Source organism: Pelophylax lessonae (genome assembly GCF_965119305.1).
Source record: "Pelophylax lessonae genome assembly, chromosome: 7".
Lineage (NCBI taxonomy): Eukaryota > Metazoa > Chordata > Amphibia > Anura > Ranidae > Pelophylax > Pelophylax lessonae.
In genome coordinates, this window is record NC_138774.1 from 142,733,153 (window position 1) to 142,756,154 (window position 23,002).

The 23,002-nt window shown below is 45.3% G+C and overlaps 1 protein-coding gene across 1 annotated transcript in view; it reads left to right on the top strand.

Moving 5' to 3' along the window:
- Positions 1-23,002, top strand: part of MTM1 (myotubularin 1) — a 122,453-nt gene extending 99,451 nt beyond the window's left edge. Inside the window, exons 10-14 of the mRNA XM_082263739.1 lie at positions 6,616-6,822; positions 13,826-13,918; positions 19,227-19,340; positions 19,433-19,609; positions 22,414-23,002. Coding sequence (XP_082119865.1) covers positions 6,616-6,822; positions 13,826-13,918; positions 19,227-19,340; positions 19,433-19,609; positions 22,414-22,572 — 750 coding nt within the window. The 3' untranslated portion in view covers positions 22,573-23,002. The remainder of the gene's footprint in view (positions 1-6,615; positions 6,823-13,825; positions 13,919-19,226; positions 19,341-19,432; positions 19,610-22,413) is intronic.

Genomic DNA, 23,002 nt, shown 5'->3' on the forward strand with positions numbered 1-23,002 from the left:
AATTTCTTCTCTTCAGTCTTCACAAAAGAATTGGGGGGCTACACTAACCCAGCTTGTAATGCTAAATTAAATTATACACCTCAGGAAGTACCGCCATGGCTAACAGAGCATAGACTTGGAACTAAACTAGAGAAACTTAACATAAATGAATCACCGGGACCGGATGGCTTGCACCCGAGGGTTCTTAAAGAGCTCAGCCAGGTGATAGCCAGACCATTATTCTTGATCTTGAAGGATAGTTTACAGACGGGTATGGTGCCAGCTGATTTTGGTACTGAAAACGGTATTAGTAGTAGTAATCCGCATGGATTCATGAAAAATCGTCCTTGCCAGACCAATCTATTAACCTTCTACGATGAAGTGAGTTGCCATCTAGATAAAGGAAAGCCTGTGGATGTGGTGTATCTGGACTTTGCAAAGGCATTTGACACTGTTACCCACAAACGCTTACTGTACAAACTAAGGTACATAGGTATGGACCATAGGGTGAGTACCTGGATAGAGAACTGGCTCCAGGGGAGAGTCCAGAGGGTGGTGATTAATGGGGGGACTACTCGGATTATCCTGGGACCAATCCTGTTTAATTTATTTTTAAACGACCTAGAGGAGGGGATATCCCGCACAATCTCCGTATTTGCGGCTGATACTAAACTAAGCATGCTAATATCGTCTATGCAGGATGTGGAAACCTTACAAGCAGACCTGAACAAAATAATGGGGTGGGCAACTACATGGCAGATGAGGTTTAATGTTGAAAAATGTAAAGTAATGCACTTGAGCATCAGAAACACGAAAGCAAGCTACTCATTAAGGGGGAACCTCTAGGTGAATCTAAGATGGAAAAGGACCTGCGGGTACTAGTGGACAACAAGCTTGGCAGTGGCATGCAAAGCCAACAGAGAACTTGCATGTATAAAAAAAGGGGATTCACTCCAGAAATAAAGAGATTATTCTCTCACTCTACAAGACTCTGGTCCGGCCACATCTGGAGTATTCCATCCAGTTCTGGGCACCGGTCCTCAGAAGGGATATGTTGGAGCTGGAGAGAGTCCAGAGAAGGGCAACAAAAATAATTAGGGGAATGGAGAGCATCAGCTATGAGGAAAGACTACAGGCATTGAACTTATTCTCTTTGGAGAAGAGACGCTTGAGGGGGATATGATATCAATGTACAAATGCTGTACTGGGGATGACCCTAGCATAGGGAACATACTATTCAGAGAAAGGGAATACAATAAGACACGTGGCCACTCACTAAAACTAGAGGAAAACGGTTTAACCTTAAAATACGTAAATGGTTCTTTACTGTCAGAGCAGTAAGGATGTGGAATTCTCTTCCACAAGCAGTAGTAGCAGGGAGCATCGATGGTTTCAAAAAACTATTAGATGGGCACCTTAAAGACCACAACGTACAGGGGTATACAATGTACGGTTAACAGCAATCACACACACACATCATGGGTTGAACTGGATGGACTGATGTCTTTTTTAACGTCTTTTTTTAACCTCACAAACTTTGTAACATACTAAATTTATTGGGAAGTCTAAAGCTGACCATACGCATAACAGTCTGATTCTACAATCTGTTTCAGCTCTACCAACTACTGTATGTAGTACAACATCCTGCCTGATTGAATACAAATTAAAAACCCCTTTTTGTAGGCTCTCAATACAGTTTTTTTTAGTAAATCTAAATGAGAATGTACATAGACTGTATGTTCAGGTTAAAACATTTAAGGTTATCTTAAGCCAAATCCTACCCACTCCTGTCTCTGACTGCTATTATGAGCGCTGTATTGTTAGTAATATCACTGCTTTGCTGGTCATTGTTGTTCTGAGGGCTTGCTGAAGTGGAAGCTGTTCTGTGCAAGCATCTCCTGGCTCGCAATCTGTTCTGTGGATCTATTCTTCTGCCTATTGACATCACTCTTCCCCACCCTGTGCCACTGCTATTCATATATCTGTGGTCCTCCACCTCTCACAATCATTCTCCCTTCCATTCATTAGTTTAATGTTTTTTTTCTATCAACAGTCATTTTGGTGGGGGTGGCTGGCATGAGAAATGCCAATCCTTTACCAAGATGACCACAGCACTACATAGATACAGCATAGAGTCAAACAGGATAGTTTAGGGAAAGAGAGAAGTTGCAGAAAACTTACAGGCAGTAGTTAGCTAGTCCTTTGCCTTCTGACTTTTGTAGGCACAGCTTTCACACTATATGTCCACTTTAATTCAATTCTGCAAGGTGTTGGTACAATCTGTAATAGGGAATGAAGTAACATACTTCCCAAAGAAAGGTAATGTCTGTCTAACCTTTTGTCTAGCTTACTTGGCTGCAGTATATTTGTTGTAATTATTATATTATTAGGGAAATAGAATGAATTATAATTCTGAATAGAATTACTGTTGTGTGTATTATTACTGAAGTGTCAATTTGTCAGCCATATTAAAAGGAATCAATCCAGAGTTTAAGGTAAGTACTCTTTCGTTCATTGATGGACACAGCTCCTAATCTTCGTAACCATTGGGTTATACTGCCCCCCCTACAGGAGTAGGACACTAGGCACAAAAAGGTCTGGGCAGTCCCTCTCTCTGCTATAGGTACTCCGTTTTTTTTCTGCTTAGTCAGGAGTAAAGACCTAGTTCCTTGATGGGATCTCTGGTCCTGGCAAATTTTTTATTTTTAGATGATTTTCCTTCTCCTGGTTTTTTCCTGTGCGATCTACAGTCAACTGCCAGACTGGGCGATGGGCTAGATAATCTAGATCCAGTGGTCACCCCAGTCTGGCCAGCGATGCAGACCTCAGCTCACTCACTTTGCATTTGTGCACCTTGAAAAAACTCGTATGTGCTTTTTTGGTCCTTAAAATCTAGTTGTCTTGGTTTAGTCAGCAATAGGAGAAGAGATAGGTTTTGTTGGCAACGGTAACTTGGTTGGCAGGCAGCACTTACATTTCCCAGCAACAGTACCTACCATCAATTTAGAATACTAAGAGAGAAAAAAATTAATATGCTTAAAGGAAAGTAATTTCAGCAAGCATATGTTTTGAGTTATTACTGTAGGCCTCTCTACTGATCTCTCTGTGGGGTAGGGGCCAAGAGGGGATGTTACTGGGGCTCCCTATTGACAACCAGTGTAAGAGGGGATGTTATAGGGGCTCCCAGTAACATCTACTCTTACACTGGTTGTTAATGGGGGAGCCCCAGTAACATCCCCTCTTACACTGGTTGTCAGTGGGGAGCCCCAGTAACATCCACTCTTACTAATGTAAGGGGGAATCCTGCACACTCTCATATATGGGGGAACTCTGTGCTGGCTGGGTTATATTAATCTGACCTTCATGTAAATGGAGAAATATGGTTTATGAATTTTGTTTTACTTAAACACATTGCTAATAGCACTATCTACATGTTTATAGTTTAATTATTCATATTTGCACGGTTTAGCACTGAAAATGGCTATTTTATGTACATTTTTGCAGTGCCAGTAAAAAATTGGTGCCGTCCGTAAATTTTGGCGTTCTGCCAGTAAATTTCACACCGGGGGGGGTTGGCAACACTGACTGCTTGTAACAAAACTGAGTGCTTATAGCAGAGAGGGGGAGTATACCCCCTGGGACTGCCCTTAAGCATAGCCAGACTCGTTTTCTGCCTAGTGTCCTACTCCTGTAGGGGGCAGTATAACCCAGTGGTTAAGAAGCTGTATCCGTCAATGAACATCAGAGAAATCTTACGGTAAGTCAAATATCCCGTTTTGTGAACAGGCTGTACTGCATACTACTACAGTGCAGATAATCTACTCACTAATGCCTCTTGCACATCGTTTATTGAAGCTGTCCTTACACCAACCAAACTCTCTTCCCGACCATGTGATTTAAGACATGTAGCGCACTGAACACAAGCATTCAGCAAAGCAGAGGATGTATGCTGAGCTGAATTTTTCCGCACACCACTGCACATGTACGGTGTAAATAGGGCACAAAGAAAACCGTTGTTACTCATCAAACATGGTATGACCAAGCCCTTAAGTGCCGTTTCACATTTGTGCGATTGCGGAGATCGCATGTAATTCAGAGCGCACTGCTCCTAAATTACACGCGATCTCATGTGCGGTGCGAATTTCATCCATACACTTTGTATGGCTGAATTCGCACCGCATCCGCAATAAACACGCACATGAGGCTTTTTTTCATCCACAGCAGAATCGGATCGCATAGTGGTTCACACTAGTGCGATCCGATTCTGTGCGAAATTGCAGATCGCACTGCGATATGCAATCGCAACTGGGGTGTCGTTAACTTTTAATTGATACCCCCTGCGTATCGCATATGGCAATGTGAACTGCCAGAGGTCTGGATGCGATGCGGGATCACGCTGCATATTCACAGCGTTCCCGCAACGCACAAATGTGAACCGGGACTTAAGGGATTGTAAATGCTCAACTATTTTTTTTTTTTTTTAAATAACAAACCTGTCCTACTTGCTCTGTGCCAATGGTTTTTCACAGCGCAACCCTGGTCCTCCTCCTCTGGGGTTCCTAGCCATAACTCTTGGCTCCTCTCCCCTGCTCAATGCCCCTTTGCTATGGAGGCACTCATGTGAGCTCACTTTCAAGACCTGTTCTGTGTGTCCATTGAGACACAGAGTGTGGCTTGGCCCCATCCCATGCTCTCTCCTCACTTGTTGTGATTGACAGCAGCAGGAGTCAATGGCTCCAGCTGCTGTGTCTAAGCCAATGAGGAGGGAGAAAGCCCCTGCTCTCATCCACATTGCTGGATCGGGTTTAGGTAAGTATAATGGAGGGCTTGGTGGGGACCTGCATGCAGTAGGTTTTTTACCTTAATGCAGATAATGCATTAAGGTAAAAAAAAAAACTCTGCCTTTAGAACCACTTTAAGAAGACAATTGCTGCTGGTAGAGCAATTGCACAGAGCAAAGTATTGAAGACAAGGTCAACAAGGTACCTCTTTCTGCCTGCAGACAAACTGGTTCTATATTTTCTAGTTAAACTTTTCTTATGCTACTCTTTCTTTTCCCAATTATATGTAATTCCCTCCCTGTGCTATATGCCTTAAAAGTAAGGATACAGCTATACACTTCCGCCTCTGCTTGGCAGCCTGCCCACCACTGAATATTTTTTATTACAAAATTGTGTCTGTGCACCACCCCACTTTTTTTGCTTTCTCTTCATTCAACTGGCTGCAGACAGGCTTTTTACTTCTATGATTAGTGTCCATGACACACATGCATAGGGGGGCACTGGCAGATTAGGAAGATTTTAAAAGAAAAGGACAATCCACACAGCAAAGATCTCGGAGGCCCTGTTCACACCTGAGCGTTTTTCAGCTTGTAAAATGCTCATCTCTGAAGTCTCAAAAACGCCCATCAAGCAAAATCCCATTCATTTCAATGGCCCATGTTCATATCGGAGTGTTTTTTTGCCTGAAGCTCAAAAAAATCACATGAGCTTCTTTTTTGGCAGATTACAAGCGTTTTTGATCAGATGTCAATGCCTACCTCCAAACACCTATACAAAATGCCTTAAAAACACCCAAATAAACAGGTGAGAACGATACGCTCAGGTGTGAATGTAGCCTGAATGGAGGTTTGGCTGGTGTACACTATTTTAAACACGATCAATGCTGGGAGTAGGGCCCACTAATAATAAAGCACACTATAACTGAGTTTATCCTTTACTTTGCTGCTTTTTTTTTTCCCCCCTTTACATTATATCTTACTATTTTTTGTCTATGAGCAAACCTTTACTTCCAGACCTGGTATTTTGTAGTAGTAGGGCCAATAACATTATCCTGGACTTTTCAATATGTGAACAGCTGAAAGCGATTGTAAAGGAAAAAAAAAATGTTTTTAATAAAAATAACACGCGTCTATGCTTACCTGCTCTGTTCAGTGAACAGTTCCAAACCTCCTCTTCTCAGGTCCCCTGCTGGCGCTCCTTCTCTATCCAGTGCCCCCACTGGAAACAGTTTCCCATGGGGGCACTCGTGCGTGCTCGCTCTGGAGCCGCACTGCTGCGTCCACTGACACGTCCACTGACACAGACAGCGAGACGGCTCTGTCCCCGGTCCCTTGTCACTGGCTTTAATTGACAGCACTGGGAACCAATGGCTCCTGGTGCCCCAGCAAACCCGGAGTGATACAGAAGTAAGGGGAGCGAAGAGCTGCAGAAGTGCTTAGCACTGGATTGAATAAGGGCTCAGGTAAGTATAGGGGGGGGTTTAGGGGAAACATTTGATGCCTAAATATTTTTTACACTCATGCAAGGAATGCAAGGTAAATGTTTAGGCTTTGGAACCACTTTAACTTTTTTTTTTTTTAACCTGTTCTCTTAATAAAATGAATAATTTATTCCTGCATGGCTTTGTGTTTTTATTGATTAGTATCTTACAATGTTCCTGCTTTTGTTGGTGTTTTGCAATGATAGAGATAATGACATCTAGTCACCTTTACTCTGCTCAGTGTAAACCTACCAGCACATTTATGTGGCTAGTTATGATATTGGCTTTTTTTAGTTCCTGCTTGAAAAATAGCTTATATATTTACATCTCATTTTGGCTTTTGTGACATTCTTTTTTTTTTTTTTCTTTCTTTAGTTGGTTTTAACAGGAGCCATTCAGGTTGCAGATAAAGTGGCTTCTGGAAAGAGCTCTGTGGTTGTGCATTGCAGTGATGGCTGGGACAGGACAGCCCAGCTCACTTCTCTGGCCATGCTGATGCTGGACAGCTATTACAGGACCATAGTCGGCTTTGAAGTGTTGGTACAAAAGGAGTGGATTAGCTTTGGACACAAGTTCTCATCGGTAAGTATCTTAAAGGAGGGATGGTGTTTGCTTGGTGTACAAGCTGCCTCTGTTCCATGACTGTATTTAGATCCTGCTAACCTTTTTGTTATCTGGTTAAAGAATTTTAAATTTCTCTTTCAGTCATTGGCAGACACAGCTTCTGATCTTCTTAACCATTGGGTTATACTGCCCCTTAAAGGAGGGTATACTCCCCCCTCTCTGCTATAGGTACTGCCTAGTCAGGAGAAAGGACCTAGTTCCTTGCTGTGATCTCTGGTCCTGCCATTTTTTTCTTTTTAGCACTTTTTTTCCCCTGGATTTTTTTTCAGTTAGATCTACAAACGACTGCCAGACTGGGTGACGGCTGCACAATCTAGATCCAGTGGTCACCCCAGTCTCACTGGTGAGCCTGCGCAGACCTCCATGCTAGGTTGACCACAACATAGCCCCACCGGACGGGGGCTGGCCTGCGAGTTAAACCCCACCTAGCAAGATCGCATATGACTGGGACTTGGCCTGAGTCGCAGCGTTCCTCCTTGCCGTCAGCACCCCCATTTTGATGGAGAGGAGGTTCTGTCTGGAGCGGTTCCCGCCTGGTTCCTGGTATGGTAAGTAATTGTCCCCCCTCTCCCCCTGGAGGGTTTTGGGTTCCCCTCCTTCCCGTTAGGCACCCCCCCCCCCCTTCACGGAAGCTGGGGCGATAGGGTGGCCTGGTCCACCGCCTAGGGTGGGGGCAGAGTACTGTGCTGGCGATGGGGGAGGGCTGCGCCGCTGGTGACCGGGCGAACGGCTGTGGAGGAGGGGGGGTTCTGTACCTGATTGGGGCTCCTGCCAAGGCACCCCCTTCCTGCCTGTTCTGTTTTCTGAGGCCTAGGGATCCCTCCTGGGTACCTGGGAGCCTCACTGTGCCGCCATTTTCTTGTAGCTTGTGTGCTTAATGCATGGCAGCCATGTTTGTGTAGTTCAGCGGCCATTTTTTCTGTGGTTTGCTGTTGAAAATAGCAGCGGCCATGACAGTGTAGCCCTCTGGGCAGCGATTTTGTCAATGCGAGCCCCTCCTCCTCCCCTGGTGCTGACTCCCGGATCTTTTTTTTTTCCTGAACGCTGTTCGTCCAGTGCAGATTCTCCTGGTAGCTGCCATGCCTGATTTCTGTGGGGTGGCGAGTCTGGTGGGGTCCTCTCCCTTTCTACTGAGGATCAATTGGTGCTCTGTGGCTGGCAACTGGGTGGACTGCCAGAGCGGTGGGGGTTGTTCCCTTAGTGTTTTACACTTTTTTGTGGGATCCCCCTGGTGACTCATGGAGTCTTTAGAGGAAATCCTCTGAGGCTCCGGGTCTCATTCATTTATCGATGCACGGCGGTCCTGGAGTCCTTGGTGTCCCGGGTGGTGGTGGCTTTTGAGCGATGGGCTGGGAAAAAGCGCCCCCTGCCTTCACCTGCCTCAGTTGTCTTACCAGATTCTGAATCTGATTTGGCCGCTGCGGATGTGGGTCACTCTGCTGGGTCTGCGACCACGTGCCCTTAATCCTCAGATAGTGAAAAGGCGCTGGTGGACGCACTGATTGTAGCGGTGCGTGAGACCCTAAAGATGGAGGACGCAGCTGAAGCTGTGGCGGAAGCGCAGGTTCCCTTTGGCATTCACAAGCCATCCAGAGCGGAAAAGGTGTTCCATTTTCCCCTCCTATTTTGACAGAATTGTCACTAAATAGTGGGAGTGACCCCTTGGGGTTCCTAAGCTATTTTGTTAGGCGATACACTTATGAGGAGTCCCTTCTTAGGAAGTTTACTGTTCCACTGCTGGTGGACCCTCCGGTTTGCAGATTAAACAAGGCAGCCATGATTCCGATTGAAGAGTCCCAGCCTCTAAGGACCCGGCTGACAGGAAGGCGGAGGCTGTGGCCCACAATATGTACACCCTGACTGGTTCGGCACTGAGGCCGATATTCACTATTGCCCTGGTGTTGCAGACTCTGGCTGAATAGGCTAGACTTTTGCCTCGTGACCTGGAGGGGGGAGTAGATCCCCCCCCCCCCCTGCCTTTGCTGAGCTGGTAGACCAGCTTTTCAGGGGCTGCAGTTTTTCTGTTCTGTCTCTTTGGATGCGGCTCAGCTCTGTTTCTGCGTGTCTTTTGGCTCAAATGGTGGTCTGCGGACCAGACTTCTAAAAAGGTCTTGACTGATCTTCCCTTTCAAAGAGATCGCCTGTTTGGTGCTAACCTTGCTGACATTATTAAAGGTCTCACAGGGGGGGAAGAGTAAGAGGACAAGGACCCTCGTCCCAGACGTGGGCCCCCCTCCTCTGCTCACAAGCAGTTTTTTCGTCCCTCAACATCGACTGACAAGGGATCTGAGCGCTTCAGGGCCTCCTCTGGAGGATCCAAGCAAACTTGGTCTGGCAAGTAAAGAGGGGGCTTCTCTAGACCCGCGGACAAGGCCTCTTTAGCATGAAGTTGTGCCCTCACCCGTATCTGGGGTGGGGGGGACGTCTTCACTGGTTACCGGACCCGTGGACTCCCCTGGTACAAGTCAGCTGGGTTCTTGAGGTCATTCAGTCCGGCTACAAGATCGAGTTTTGTTCTTACCCTCCGGTAAGGTTCTTCCTTTCAACGTGCGTCTGCCCCCGGTCCGCTTACAGTTTCTTTTTGGGTCAGTGCAAGAGGGTGATGGTCCCGGTTCTGATTTCCGAACATTTTCAGGGTTTTTACTCAAACCTGTTTACAGCCCCTAGGAAGGAAGGCATGGAGCATCCAATTCTGGAACTCAAGGCCCTGAACTGCTTTGTGCGGGTGCAGTAGTTCAGAATTGAGTCTGTTCACACGGTGGTGGCTTCCCTGCATCAGGGGGATTTTTCTTGCTTCCAACGACATCAAAGATGCTTACCTTCACATTCCAGTATGTGTCCGTCTCCAGCGATTCCTCCGCTTTGCCAATTTGTGGCCTTACCCTTTGGTCTTGCTTCTGCTCCTCAGGTCTTCATGAAAGTGTTGGCCCCGGTGCTAGCATTATTACGCCAATCGCAGGATCGTAGTACTGTTGGACGACCTCCTTCTGCGAGCAGAGTCTACTACTGGTCTAGTGGAAAACCTGGAAATCACCATACGAGTTTGAGGTGTTTGCTTGAATTCTGAATTTTCAGAAGTCTGCTTTGGTTCCGTTCACAAAGCTGGACTATCTGGGTCTGAATCTGGACTTGGCCTTAGCCAGAGTGCTCCTTCCTCTGGACAAACTGCAGGCTGTAGGTTGTCTCCTGTGGTCCAACAGATGGTAATCTCTCCGGACTTGCATGCAGGTGCTGGACCTGATAGTGTCTACCCTCGAGGCAGTTCCATTTGCACAGTTCCATACGCGGTCCCTACAAGGGAGATTCTGGCCAAATGGAACAAGAATCTGCAGTCTCTGGACAATCCAATCTGGCTGAGCCGGGGAACAAAAGAGTCCCTGATATATGGTGGCTTCATTCTTCAGCCCCTCAGCTGGGCAAATCCTTCCCCCCACCCCTTGTATTGGACAGTGGTCACCATGGATGCCAGCCTGTCTGGCTGGGGAGGCATCCTCAGCAAAATTTCTGCTCAGGGTGTCTGGACACTGGAAAAGTCCAGACTAACGATCAATGTATTGGTACTCCGAGTGATCAGAGTGTGCTTGGAACATTGGATGGATCATCTTCAGGGACGTCCAGTGCGCATTCAATCGGACAATGCCATGACCCTGGCTTATGTCAATCACCAGGGGGGCACAAGAAGTGTCCTGGCGGCTTTGGAGGTAGCTTGCATTCTAAGATGGGCAGAACAGTTTGTTACAGCCCCTCCGGGGGTAGAAAACTGGCAGGCGGATTACCTCAGTCTGCAGGCATGGGCCCTTTATCCAGAGGGGTTTCACTAGTTGTGTCTCCGGTGGGGCATCCCCAAGGTGGATCTGTTGGCTTCCCGGCTCAACAGGTGCAGAGATTTGTGGCTCGGTCACGGTATCCTCTGGCGGATGCGCTGGTGCCCCCCTGGGTCAGTATCGTCTGATTTACGCCTTCCCTCCTCTCAAGCTTCTGCCAAGACTTCTACACAGGATCGAGGCAGAAGAGATTGCAGTCATAGTGGCCCGGTCTGGCCTCGCTGGGCTTGGGTACGCTGATTTAGTGCGACTGGTCGCCGACGTTTCATGGAAGCTTCCTCTCAGGTAGGATCTGCTCTCCCAAGGACCTATCTTCCATGCTGATTTACAGTCTCTAGCTTTGACGGCTTTGTTGAATGGCAGGTTCTGATGAATAGAGGTTTCATCATGAATAGTCGGTTATTCCAACATGGTTAAAAGCTAGGAAATCTACTTCTAGGAAGATCTACCATCGTACGTGGAAGACGTACATTGTGTGGTGTGAGTCTCTTGGGGTTCATCCTCACTCTTTTTTCGGTGGCTCGGATATTAACCTTCCTTCAAGGTGGGGGGGGGGGGGGGGGGTTGAGCAGAAACTGGCCTTGAATACTGTCAAGGGTCAGGTGTTGGCCTTAGCGCTCTTCTTTCAATGGTCCCTGGCCACATACTCCTTGGTGCGTACGTTTTTTCAGGGAGTAAGACACTTGACCCATCCAGTGCAGTCTCTGTTAGCGCCTTGGTACCTCAATTTGGTGCTCTGTCCTCCAGAAGCCTCCTTTTGAGAACCTTTGGAAGATTCCTCTGCTTAGGCTGTCCAAGAAGGTGGCCTTTTTGGTGGCTTTAACCTCTGCGTGCAGGGTGTCTGAATTGGCGGCGTTACCCTGTCATTCACCTTACTTTGTGGGTGACAGTGATAAGGTGGGTCTTCGCCCCTGTCCGTCGTTCCTTCCTCAGGTTGTCTCTGATTTTCATTTGAATAAAGACATTGTGTTGTCTTCCCTGTGTCCCAGGCCAAAACATCCAAAGGAAATTGCTTTGCATGCCTTGAATGTGGTCCGGGCAATTAGGGTGTACCTGGCAGCTATGGAGTCTTTTAGAAAATCAGTCTCACCATTTGTGCTTACGGATGGGCCTTGGTGATCCGCTTCCTCTGCGACCATTTCCAGGTGGATCAGACACAGTAATTCAGGCCTTTTCCATCAAGGGTCAGGTTACTCCTTTCCCTGTCAAGGCGCACTCTATTCAGGCACTCAGTGCCTCCTGGGCCTTCCGCCATCAGGCGTCAGTGACACGGGTTTGCAAGGCTGCCACCTGGTCGTCGGTGCCCACTTTCACAAAGTTCTGTAAAGTGGATGCGTTGGCATCTGCTGATGCTTCCTTTGGCCGCAAGGTTTTGCAGGCTGCTGTTTAGAGGACCTGGTCCTCTTTGAAGGTGTATTGTTTTTTTTGGTGAGCTCCAGTTGTTGTGGTTGAGCTCTTCTTTGCCTAGTTGGCTATAGTTAGCCTTGGGAATTTATTTTTCGCTGTTCCCACCCCTCATGTTTAACACTACTTTGGGACGTCCCAAAGGTTCAGAAGATCAGGAGCGGTGTCCGTCAATGAACGAAAGTGAAAATGGATTTTTGACTAACCATAAAATCCATTTCTCTGATGTTCATTGACGGCACAGCACCCGCCCCTCTGTGGAGTTGTAATTCTTCTGACACTGCTTGTAACAAAACAGAGTAACTATAGCAGAGAGAGGGAGTATACCTCCTGTAGGGGGCAGTATAACCCAATGGTTAAGAATATCAAGAGCTGTATCTGTCAATGAACATCAGAGAAATGGATTTTACGGGAAGCCAAAAATCCCATTATTTAAGTATTAAGGACAACATATTGTCTTTATATGCATAGCGAACAGGCTGTGCACAAATAACCTTAAAAGAAGAAGATGATGGTTGCCTGTTACTGCAAAGAACTGTAAAACTGCCCATAACATTTATATAATATCCTCCTCTTAGACATCTGCCGCTGCATTTATTGACAGCAGTTTACCTTACAGACAGGGTAAAACTGTAGGAACTCGTTCACAGCATATTTGTCAAGCTCAGTAAATCAATGCAAACCCAATGCAAGGTCACAAAAGAAACTAGTGCTCTGTTCACACCATACCCCTGTGCTAAGTTGCACAAAAATATGCCTTGTCCTCATTGTTGATAATTTATAATGAATAAAAGGTCACTCCAAGAGGGCAATTTTTTACTTCAATCCCAGGTGACCCAGTGTGCAATTGGGTCTGTTTTTAAATCTTTTTAGTTTGGTAGGTAGTTTGACACATTTTTCTAGCATAATTAAAGATTTTTTTTTTTTTTTTAATACATTATTTTGAATTATTTTTTTTTTTAAATTGGATTTTAAAGGTGAGCCTGCATAGTAACGGGTTATTATTTTTAATTATATGTAGTGTTTTGGGTAGACAAGGATCATTTTGTAAAATGTAGCACTCCTGCATTTTCACACAGAATAGCACATGTTACTACAGCACGTCGCATTGCGCTGCAGTGCAGAAATCTACAAAAAAGAGTTAAGTGCGATGCATTGTAACACATCGCACCACCCCTCACTGCCTCCTCAAAACATACACTAGTGCTCATGCATTTTAGCATGTGGGTTGATGTAAAAAAAGCCCCAAGTTATGTATTTTGGTGCTGCCATTTATTACCCCACTACAACCACATACAAGCTTTGTTTTATGGCAAATATGGCCATATCCCTATGGGTGCATTATTTGGTGAAGACTGGTTCTGAAAAAAAACCTTGAAGACTCCCGAGTAATTTGTTTACTCAGCACTTGAAAGGACTATATATGACTCTTTAGAGGAAAGAGGAGATATGACCAATCTGTCAAATTTTGGATATGGCTTTCACTAAAGGTAACTTTAGACTGGTTGACCTGCCCAGGTTTGTGGCAGTTTTAGCCTAACTCTCTACCAAATGGTCTAAAAAAGGGGAGTTAAGGTGGTGGTCTTCTGCAGAAAATGGAAAAAATGTTTTATTGTAATTAAAGGCAGCTTATTTCGTTCTTTGGCTTTTTCATAAAATATTAAAATATTTTTCTCCATCTGTTAAATCAATTTGATGGTTACACATCTGATGTCATCCTTGTTCTATTGCAGAGAATTGGACATGGTGATAAGAACCATGCTGATGCTGACAGGTCTCCGATCTTCCTTCAGTTCATTGACTGTGTGTGGCAGATGGCAAAGCAGGTAAACTGGATGTACCAGTTCTCTACATTAGTCAACAGAGTCTTTGTGCAGGCACTTGCAGGCAACAAGTAAAATATTTGCTTCATCCACCAATAAGGGACACAGAAATTAAGAAACACTTGGCTATACTGCCGCCTTCAGTTGGGCACTGGCAAACAAAATGTATGTGGTTGCCTCCACATAACCCCTAGTCAACCCAGCATGGTTTAGTTTTTCTCTAGTGTCCTTACAGTTTGGACATTCTTTTCTCATGCTCTGCTGAAACAAGTCTAACTCTCCTGTTTTTGTGCAGGTTTTTTACCTTTTGCACTGTTACATATTACACCTGTATTTAGGATGGTAAAATGGGTCAAATGTTCCCCTTCCACCCTGAAACCGCTCCCCCACCAGTGTTGTCACATGTAAAATCAGCACAGGTGTACGGGGCTTCACCCACACAGCCACATCATTCATTTATAGGAATCTGTGTATAAATGAACTACGAGTCCCATCTGCCACAATGGCAAACATTACTATGAAACTACACGATTAATGCACATCTTATGTTGGTGAAACACACTGGATGCCGGTAGGAATGTTTACAATGCGTTTTTTAAGTCTTCCTTTCATGGCTGGTCTGCAGTCTCCTGAAGGTTCCCCCTGATCCTTTCCTCAGTTCTGGCCCTTCTGTGGACGCTTCCCTGGAGGCAGGTCGGGTGTCTCCTAAAACTATGTTCTGTTTCAGATTAGGCAGGCAGGTAATGGTATATTTCCTCCATGAATCAAAGGGTTGGAAGTGCGGCATGGGCCTTTTGTTTGTAAACTGGCTGGTCTGCTTTTGTGGACCTATTGGGGCTGATTTACTAAAACTGGAGAGTGCAAAATCTAGTGCAGCTCTGCATAGTATCCAATCCGCTTCCAGTTTGTTTGTTTTTTCCGTCAAAGCTTAACTTCCTCCCATCCGTGCTACAGCCTATATACGGCTGCAGCGCGGACTCGAATTTTCGGGAGGCCGTTTTTAAACTGCCTCCCAGAAGCAGGCTCCCCGCGCGCTCCCGCGAGCGCACATCGGGGAGAATCTGTGTCGGCCGTGTCCCTTGGACACAGCCGATCACAGATCATGGTGAATGGCCAATCACAGCGGCCATTCACCACGTGATCGGACCATCCAATGAGAGATGATCTCATATGTAAACATATGAGATCATCTCTCATCGCCGGCGCTCCTTCCTCACACGGAGCCTGCAGTGTGAGGAAGGAGGGGGAGCCGTCAGCCGCCGGGGACACAGAGACATGTAATCAGGGCACTGATCACCAGTGCCCTGATTACTAAACGTAAAAAACATACACAAATTGCCCCCAACAGTGCCCACAGTGCCCGCCATCAGTGTCCCCCATCAATGCCCACAATCAGTGCCCATAGTGCTGCCAGTCAGTGCCTGCTCATCTAGGCACTGACGAGCACTGACTGGCAGCACTATGGGCACTGATGGTGCTGCCCATCAGTGTCCATCAGTGCCACCCGTCAGTGTCCATCAGTGCCACCCGTCAGTGTCCATCAGTGCCATCCACCAGTGCCCATCAGTGCCGGCTCTCAGTGCCGCCTCTCAGTGCCCAGCAGTGCCGCCTATCAGTGCTCATCAGTGCCGCCTATCAATGCCGCCTATCATTGCTCATCAGTGCGGCATATTAGTACCTCCTCATCAGTGCCCATTAGTGCCACCTCATCAGTGCCCATAAGTGCCACCTTATCAGTGCAGCTTATCAGTGCCCATCAGTGCCGTCTCATCAGCGCACATCAGTGAAGGAGAAAAAAATTTTTTCAAAATTTACTCGCAGAAAATAAGAATTTTTTTTTTTTTTTTTTTCAAAATTTTCTGTCTTTATTCTTTTTTTTTTTTTTTTTTTTTTTGTAAAAAATAAAAAACCCAGAGATGATTAAATACCACCAAAAGAAAGCTCTATTTGTGTGAAAAAAATGATAAAAATTTCATATGGGTACAGTGTAGCATGACCACGCAATTGTCAGTCAAAGTGTGACAGCACTGAAAGCTGAAAATTGGCCTGGATGGGAAGGGTGTTTAAGTGCACAGTAGGCAAGTGGTTAATTGAACAAGTTTAACTTTAGAAGCTGATTGGCTACCATGAACAGATGCACCAGATTTTGCACTCTCCAGTTTTAGTAAATCAATCCCATTTTGTCCATGGTCACCACAGGAGCCTGTCCTCCTGGGGAATTTCCTAAAGAATGAAAAGTAAACTCTTAGGTATTATCACTGAAAGGAATCGTACTGTCTCATATCACTGCTGTAATCTAGCGGAGCATGCTGTACAGATCTTCAGTTCTGGTCATTATCCAGTATGTGTGTATGGAAACCTAACAGCAAATAGTGTTTTGAATCTGCTCCTGTTGCCTTTGTTTTAAGGTCTTGTTTACACAGACTTCAGCTTGTATAACACCAGTGTGCACAGCAGGAATTTGCAAAGTATTTGTAAAGATTCTGGCAGACTTCAAGCTGCAATGTTGACACAAAAATGACCTCCAGTTTGGGTATAATAAATTCAAAGCATATTGGGAGTGCTGCCCCCTTTGAACAAGCCGCTAGAAAGCTTCAGCTTGTTTACCCACTTAACCACTTCCATACCGGGCCAGTTCTGGCACTCCACTCCTGCATGTAAAAATCATAATTTCTCTTTCGTTCATTGATGTTTACAGCTCCAGTTCTTCCTAAACATTGGGTTATACTCCCCCCCTACAGGAGTAGGACACTAGGCACAAAAAAAATCTGGGGTACGCCTATGGGCAGTCCCAGGGGGTATACTCCCTCTCTATGCTATAGGTGTTTTTCTGCCTAGTCAGGAGTAAATGCCTAGTTCCTTGCTGGGATCTCTGGTCCTGGCATTTTTTTTCTTTTCAGATCGAATTTTCTCCTGGTTTTTTTTTTTTCCGGTGAGATCTACAATCAATTGCCGGTCTGGGCGACGGGCTGGATAATCTAGATCCACTGGATCACCCCAGTCTGGCCAGCGAGTGCTTGCAGATTTCAACTCTGTGCTAGGTTGGCCACGACATAGTCCCACTGGACGGGGGCTGACCTGCGAGTTAAACGCCTCGCGGGTTCGCATACGACCGGGTCTCGGCCCGAGTCGCAGCATTCCTCCTGGCTGACAGCCCCCCCCCCCGCCCCCATTTCAATGGAGAGGAGGTTCTGTCTGGAGCGGTGCCGCCTGGTTCCGGGTATTGTAGGGGACTGCCCCCCCCTGGAGGGTTTTAGGGTGGACGTGGGCCCCTCCTTGGGACGGTCAGACCCCTGGGTTCCCCTCCTTTCCCTTAGGCACCCCCCTCATCGGTCTGGTGGTCCCTGTGGAACATATCACCCCCCCCCTCGTTTGCTGACGCTGGAGCTGTGGGGTGGCCTGGTCCAGAGTCTGACTGTTCTACAGAATCTCCAGATTGTCCATCAGGAGTTTGGTTGGAAATTTAATTTCCAGTTATCGGCCTTGGTTCTGTCCACCTAGTTGGACTATCTGGGTCTGTTATGGACTCGGACTCAGCCAGGGTGGTCCTCTCTTAGGACGAGTTCAAAAGTCTGTTCACTCGAGACTTCTGCAAGAGAGTTCCTTGCTATGTGAAGCGAGGATCTACAGTCTCTAGACAATCTCATCCTGTTGAGCCAGGGTATGAGAAGGTCCCTGCTTTGGTGGCTTCGCTCTCCGGCGATTTGACAGAGTAAATTGACGCCACGGACGCACTGGTGGCTCCTTTGGGGCTGGTGTCATCTGAAATCTGGCTTTCCTCTTATGGAATTTCTGCCAAGACTCCTGTGAAGGCTTGAGGCATAAGGGATTACGGCCATCCTAGTGGCTCCAGACTGGCTTCGCCAGTCTTGGTACGCAGATCTGTTATGGTTGGTCGTCGATGCTCCTTGAAAACTTCCTCTTAGAGGAGATCTGTTGGCTCAAGGGCCAATCTTCCATCTTGCTTTACAGTCTTTGGCTTTAACGGTTTGGCTGTCTAAGCCAAGTGCTGAAGGTTAGAGGGTTGTCTGAATCAGGGATTGCCACACTGCTGCAAGTTAGTAAATCTACTTTTAGGTATATTTACCATCGCCTTTAAGAAGCATATTTTGTGGATGTGTATCCCCTGGGGATCACTCCCGCTAATTTTCGATGATTTGGAGTTGGTTTCCTCGTACGAGGTGTTGAGCAGCACCTGGCCTCAGGTACCTTCAAGGGCAACTTCAACCATTGGCAGTTTGCTTTCTTTGTCCTTGGCTACGCCTTCATGGTTCACACCTTTGTTCAGGGGGTTCGCCGCTGGGCTTCCCCAGCATGGTCTATGTTGCCCTCGTGGGATCTCAACTTGGTACTGTCGGTTCTTCAGTAACCGCAGTTGAAAAATATTTTCAAAATTCCTCTGCTTACATTGTCCCAGGAGGTAGCCTTCTTGGTGGCTTTTTCTTCTGCACCGAGGATGTCGGAGCTGGCAGCTGTCTTGTTCACCTTACTTGGTGGTTCACAGAGAGAGAGTGGTGCTTCGCCCCTGGCAGTTTCTTTTCTAAGGTCGTCTCTAGTTTCCATTTAAATAAAAGCATTGTGTTGCCTTCCTTGTGTTCTAAGCCTAAGCACACTAAATAGATTGCCTTACATTCTTTGGATGTTGTTTGGGCAATCAGGGTTGATATTTTTCTAGGGTAGATATGTTGGCATCTGTTGATGCCGCCTTTGGCCGCAAGGTTTTTCAGGCCGCTATTTGAGAGGATTAGTCCTCTTTGAGGGTGTACATTTATGCCAGATGAACTCAAGTGGTTTCCTGGTTGAGTTCCTGTTTTACCTAGTTGGCTACGTTTATTCTTAGTCTTTGGGAAGTATGTAAATTGCTGTGTTCTTCCCGCCCCTCATATTGACACTGCTTTGGGACGTCCCAAGGGTCAAAGAAGATATGGCGCTGTGTCCGTCAATGAACGAAAGAGAAAACTGGATTTTTGTCTTGCTGTAAAATATTTTTCTCTGATGTTCATATTCGGACACAGCTCCCGTCCCTAATGAATTGGGGGTTTATGTTCTTCTGACACTGCTTGTTACAAAACTGAAGAGCTAGAGCAGAAAGTGGGAGTATACCCCCTGGGACTGCCCTATGGGCGTAGTCAACTTTGTTTCCGCCTAGTGTCCTACTCCTATTGACAGCAGCATAACCCAAGGGTCAAAGAAGATAGGGAGCTGTGTCCGTTGAACATCAGAGAAAAGGAGTTTATGGTAAGACAAAAATCCATTTATTTCCTTAGGGTGGCTTTAAGCCCAGAAGTAAAATGTTTTTTTCTTCCTCCAGTTTCCAACAGCGTTTGAGTTCAATGAACACTTTTTGATTACAATCCTGGATCAACTTTACAGTTGCAGATTTGGCTCATTCTTGTATAACTGTGAGTCTGTTCGGGAAAAAGAGGTAAACTGACTTATTTGTATACATTTAACAGCTGTGTTAACCAATTGCTTATCTGTGCTGCCTGATTTCAAAAATGTCATGCCTTATTTCAGAAACTAAGAGAGAAAACGCAATCGCTGTGGTCTTGGGTAAACAGTGAGAAATCAAAGTATGTCAACCCATTCTACACAAAGGAGTTGAATCGAGTGCTGTATCCTGTGGCCAGTATGCGCCACCTGGAGCTCTGGGTCAATTACTACATCAGGTGGAACACAAGGATAAGACAACAGGTACAATGAAAATAAAATGGATTTAATATATATGATTATGGTAATGGTTGGTTTGATACTGTACAGTACGGGACACAGACTCTTTAATCATTATGACTGGGTTATATGCAGCTACCTTTTGGTGATTAGACACTAGCGAAAAAAGAAGGCTGCAGGGACAACCCCCTATATAACCCCAGCTAGCCTCTGTTTTTTGGGGTTTTTTTGCCAGTATTTTTATGGACCTCTACTTTCTGCTGATGTTTACTATCTTACTATGGAGGTTTCTCTCGATCTAAAAGATATTACACTAAAGTGATTCTTCTGTCAAGATTCCTACTACACCATAGTCCCTGCAACTCCTAGTGCTGCTTCTGAATTAGTTGATTCTTTGACCAAGCTTTAGGAACCATATGTGTGGAAGGTGCAGGGCTGTCCTGTAATTTTGCTCCCATGCACTAGGCCCTGTAGGCCCTTTCAAATAGAGCTTTCTTTTGGTGGTATTTAATCACCACTGGGTTTTTTATTCTTTAGCAAATAAACAAAAAAAGACAAAACTTTTTTTAAAAAAAAGTGTTTTCTCTGTCGCTCATTGACAGACGCAGTCCTCTTTGATTAATATCAAATTGGGTTATACTGCCCTCTACAGGAGTAGGACCTAGGCAGAAGAAAACGTTCTGGCCACACCTTAGGGGCAGTCTCAGAGGGTATATCCTCTCTCTCTGCTACAGGATGTCAGTTTTTTTCTGTCTAGTCAGGAGTAAGGCGCACTCCACTCGGGCGCTTAGTGCTTCCTGGGCCTTCCGCCATCAGGCGTCAGTGGTTCAGGTTTGCAAGGCGGCTACCTGGTCGTCGGTTCATACCTTTACAAAATTTTATAAAGTTGATGTGATGGCATTGGCGGATGCCTCTTTTGGCCGCAAGGTTCTGCAGGCCGCAATTTGAGGAGACCGTTGGTCTACCTCGAGGGTTTTTTTCTGTTGGGTTTTCAGTTGAGTCTCATCCTTTTGTCTGATGAGCCTTTAAGACTTCTAGTTGGCGCCGGTTGGGCCTTCTAGATTGGATTTTGATTTCCGTTATCCCACCCCCTCATTTGTGGCACTGCTTTGGGACGTCCCAATTTGATATTAATCAAAGAGGACTGCGTCTGTCAATGAGCGACAGAGAAAAATGGATTTTTGTAAGATCTTACCGTAAAATCCTTTTCTCTTGAGCTCATTGACAGACGCAGTACCCGCCCCTCTATTATTGAGTTGGGTTGGGTTAAATTCTCTGACACTGCTTTGCGACATAACTGACATCCTGTAGCAGAGAGAGGATATACCCTCTGGGACTGCCCCTAAGGTGTGGCCAGAACGTTTTCTTCTGCCTAGGTCCTACTCCTGTAGAGGGCAGTATAACCCAATTTGATATTAATCAAAGAGGACTGCGTCTGTCAATGAGCTTAAGAGAAAAGGATTTTACGGTAAGGTCTTACAAAAATCCATTTTTTCTTTGTTTCTGATATTTACAAAATTTTATGTCTTCGTGAATTTAGGCCAAAATGTATTCTGCTACATTTCTTTGATTAAAAAAAAAAACAAATAAGTGTATATTATTTAGTCTGTAGGAAAGTACACGAACTATGGTGTATAATATCTGAAAATTGATATATCCTGATGTACTAACAGTCTTTCTCATTTTCTGAGGCCCGAAAATGCTAGGACAGAATAAATACCCCTAAATTACCCTTTTTTTTGGAAAGTAGACAGTCCAAGGTATTTAGTAAGAGGCCTGGTGAGTTTTTTGAAGTTGTAATATTTTGTCACAATTCTTTGGAAAATGAAGAGATTAAAAGTATTTTTCACAATTTATTTTTACATACCGTCACCAGAGCAGTACAGCGTCATCCTATAACTGGTGGTGCAGTAATCAGGGGCCCTGACTGGTGACTGACACACTGTGAGCAGAGCAATACAGTGTAACCATAGTAACACTATGGGGAAGTGATCAGGATATTTTTTTTTTTCTCACACCTTATGATTGCTTAGACCAGCGGATTTGACTGTTATAAGCAACCACTTTAACTGAATAAAATTGCTTTATTCAGTGTTTACTTATTGTGGTTAGCTGTAAATGGCCACAGCTAATCACATGGTACAGATGGGCTGGGATTAGACCTGTTTGTACCAAGTGATCACTGTACCAAATCAACACAATTGTACACAATGAATACCATGAATCAGTCATTTGTTTTGCACAATTGTCATGTAATGTGCTGTGATTGCTCACAGCTATCACATGGTATCAGCAGTGGCTGGAACACTGATCAGTCCTACACTGTATCCACAGGTGACAGATTGCGCCGCAGCGGGGCCCATTCCAGGAGGATATCATATGTCCTCCACCTACGTTTGACGAATGTCCCGTCGGGCCATCATTTGACTATAGACCAGGTGGAAACTAATTAAAACTGATACGGAAAAGTACAGTCCTTGTGTACATGCATGTTCCAGGTCTGTGACTTAAACGTTTTAAGGTCAGGTCAGCATGACCAGCATTTTCATAAAGGAAAATCGGCAATGACTACCTCTATAATTCTCATGACAAGTTTCTTTTAAATGTAAACATCTGGGATGGCCTCAAAGAAAGAGGGCATTAAACAGAAACATGGTTGGTGAGTTTCCAATAGCCTAGAGAAGGTTGAAATGGTAGGTTCAGGCATTGGGGAGCTTGATGAATACTGACATGTTAAATGTACAGAATGTGAAAAAAGAAAATGAGGCATCCTATTTTTCTTTTAGCTTGATTGATTTTCTTCCTGTTTTTGTCTCTTAAATCAACAGCAGCCAAACCCTGTAGAACAGCGCTACATGGAGCTGCTGGCAATACGTGACGATTATGTCAGGAAACTTGAAGAACTGCAAATCTCCAATTCACCAAAAATTAACAATTCCTCCACCTCGCCACCTTCACCGTCACGAATAATGCAAACACCATTTTGAACAAAACAAACTCTTTGTATGAAGTTTAGATACCGGCTGTGCTATTTTTCAGAAGGCCATTTTGAATGATGCCTTATTTGAAGGAAGTTGGAATCTTCGCGGTTGAACAAAAATGTGCCTTTTTTAAGATCTTGAAATAGTCCTCTTTTTATATGTTGCACTGGTATACAGAGCTTGTTATACAATATGTAAGAAAGTACTTGGGATAGCTGTTAACCAGATCGGATTGGTCACTGAAATATATTTTAGCAACTGGAGAAAAAAAATGCAGGTTGTTTTATAAGGTGTGCTTTAGTCCCAAAAGACTCGTTTTTGAATTTTCTTTTTGTATTCACGTTTTTCATCCTCTGTCTTCAACAGCCCATGTCTTCCTTTGTAGTGTGTACCAGAGTAACATATTCCTTGTGCAGGCCACACAGGGCAAGCCAAC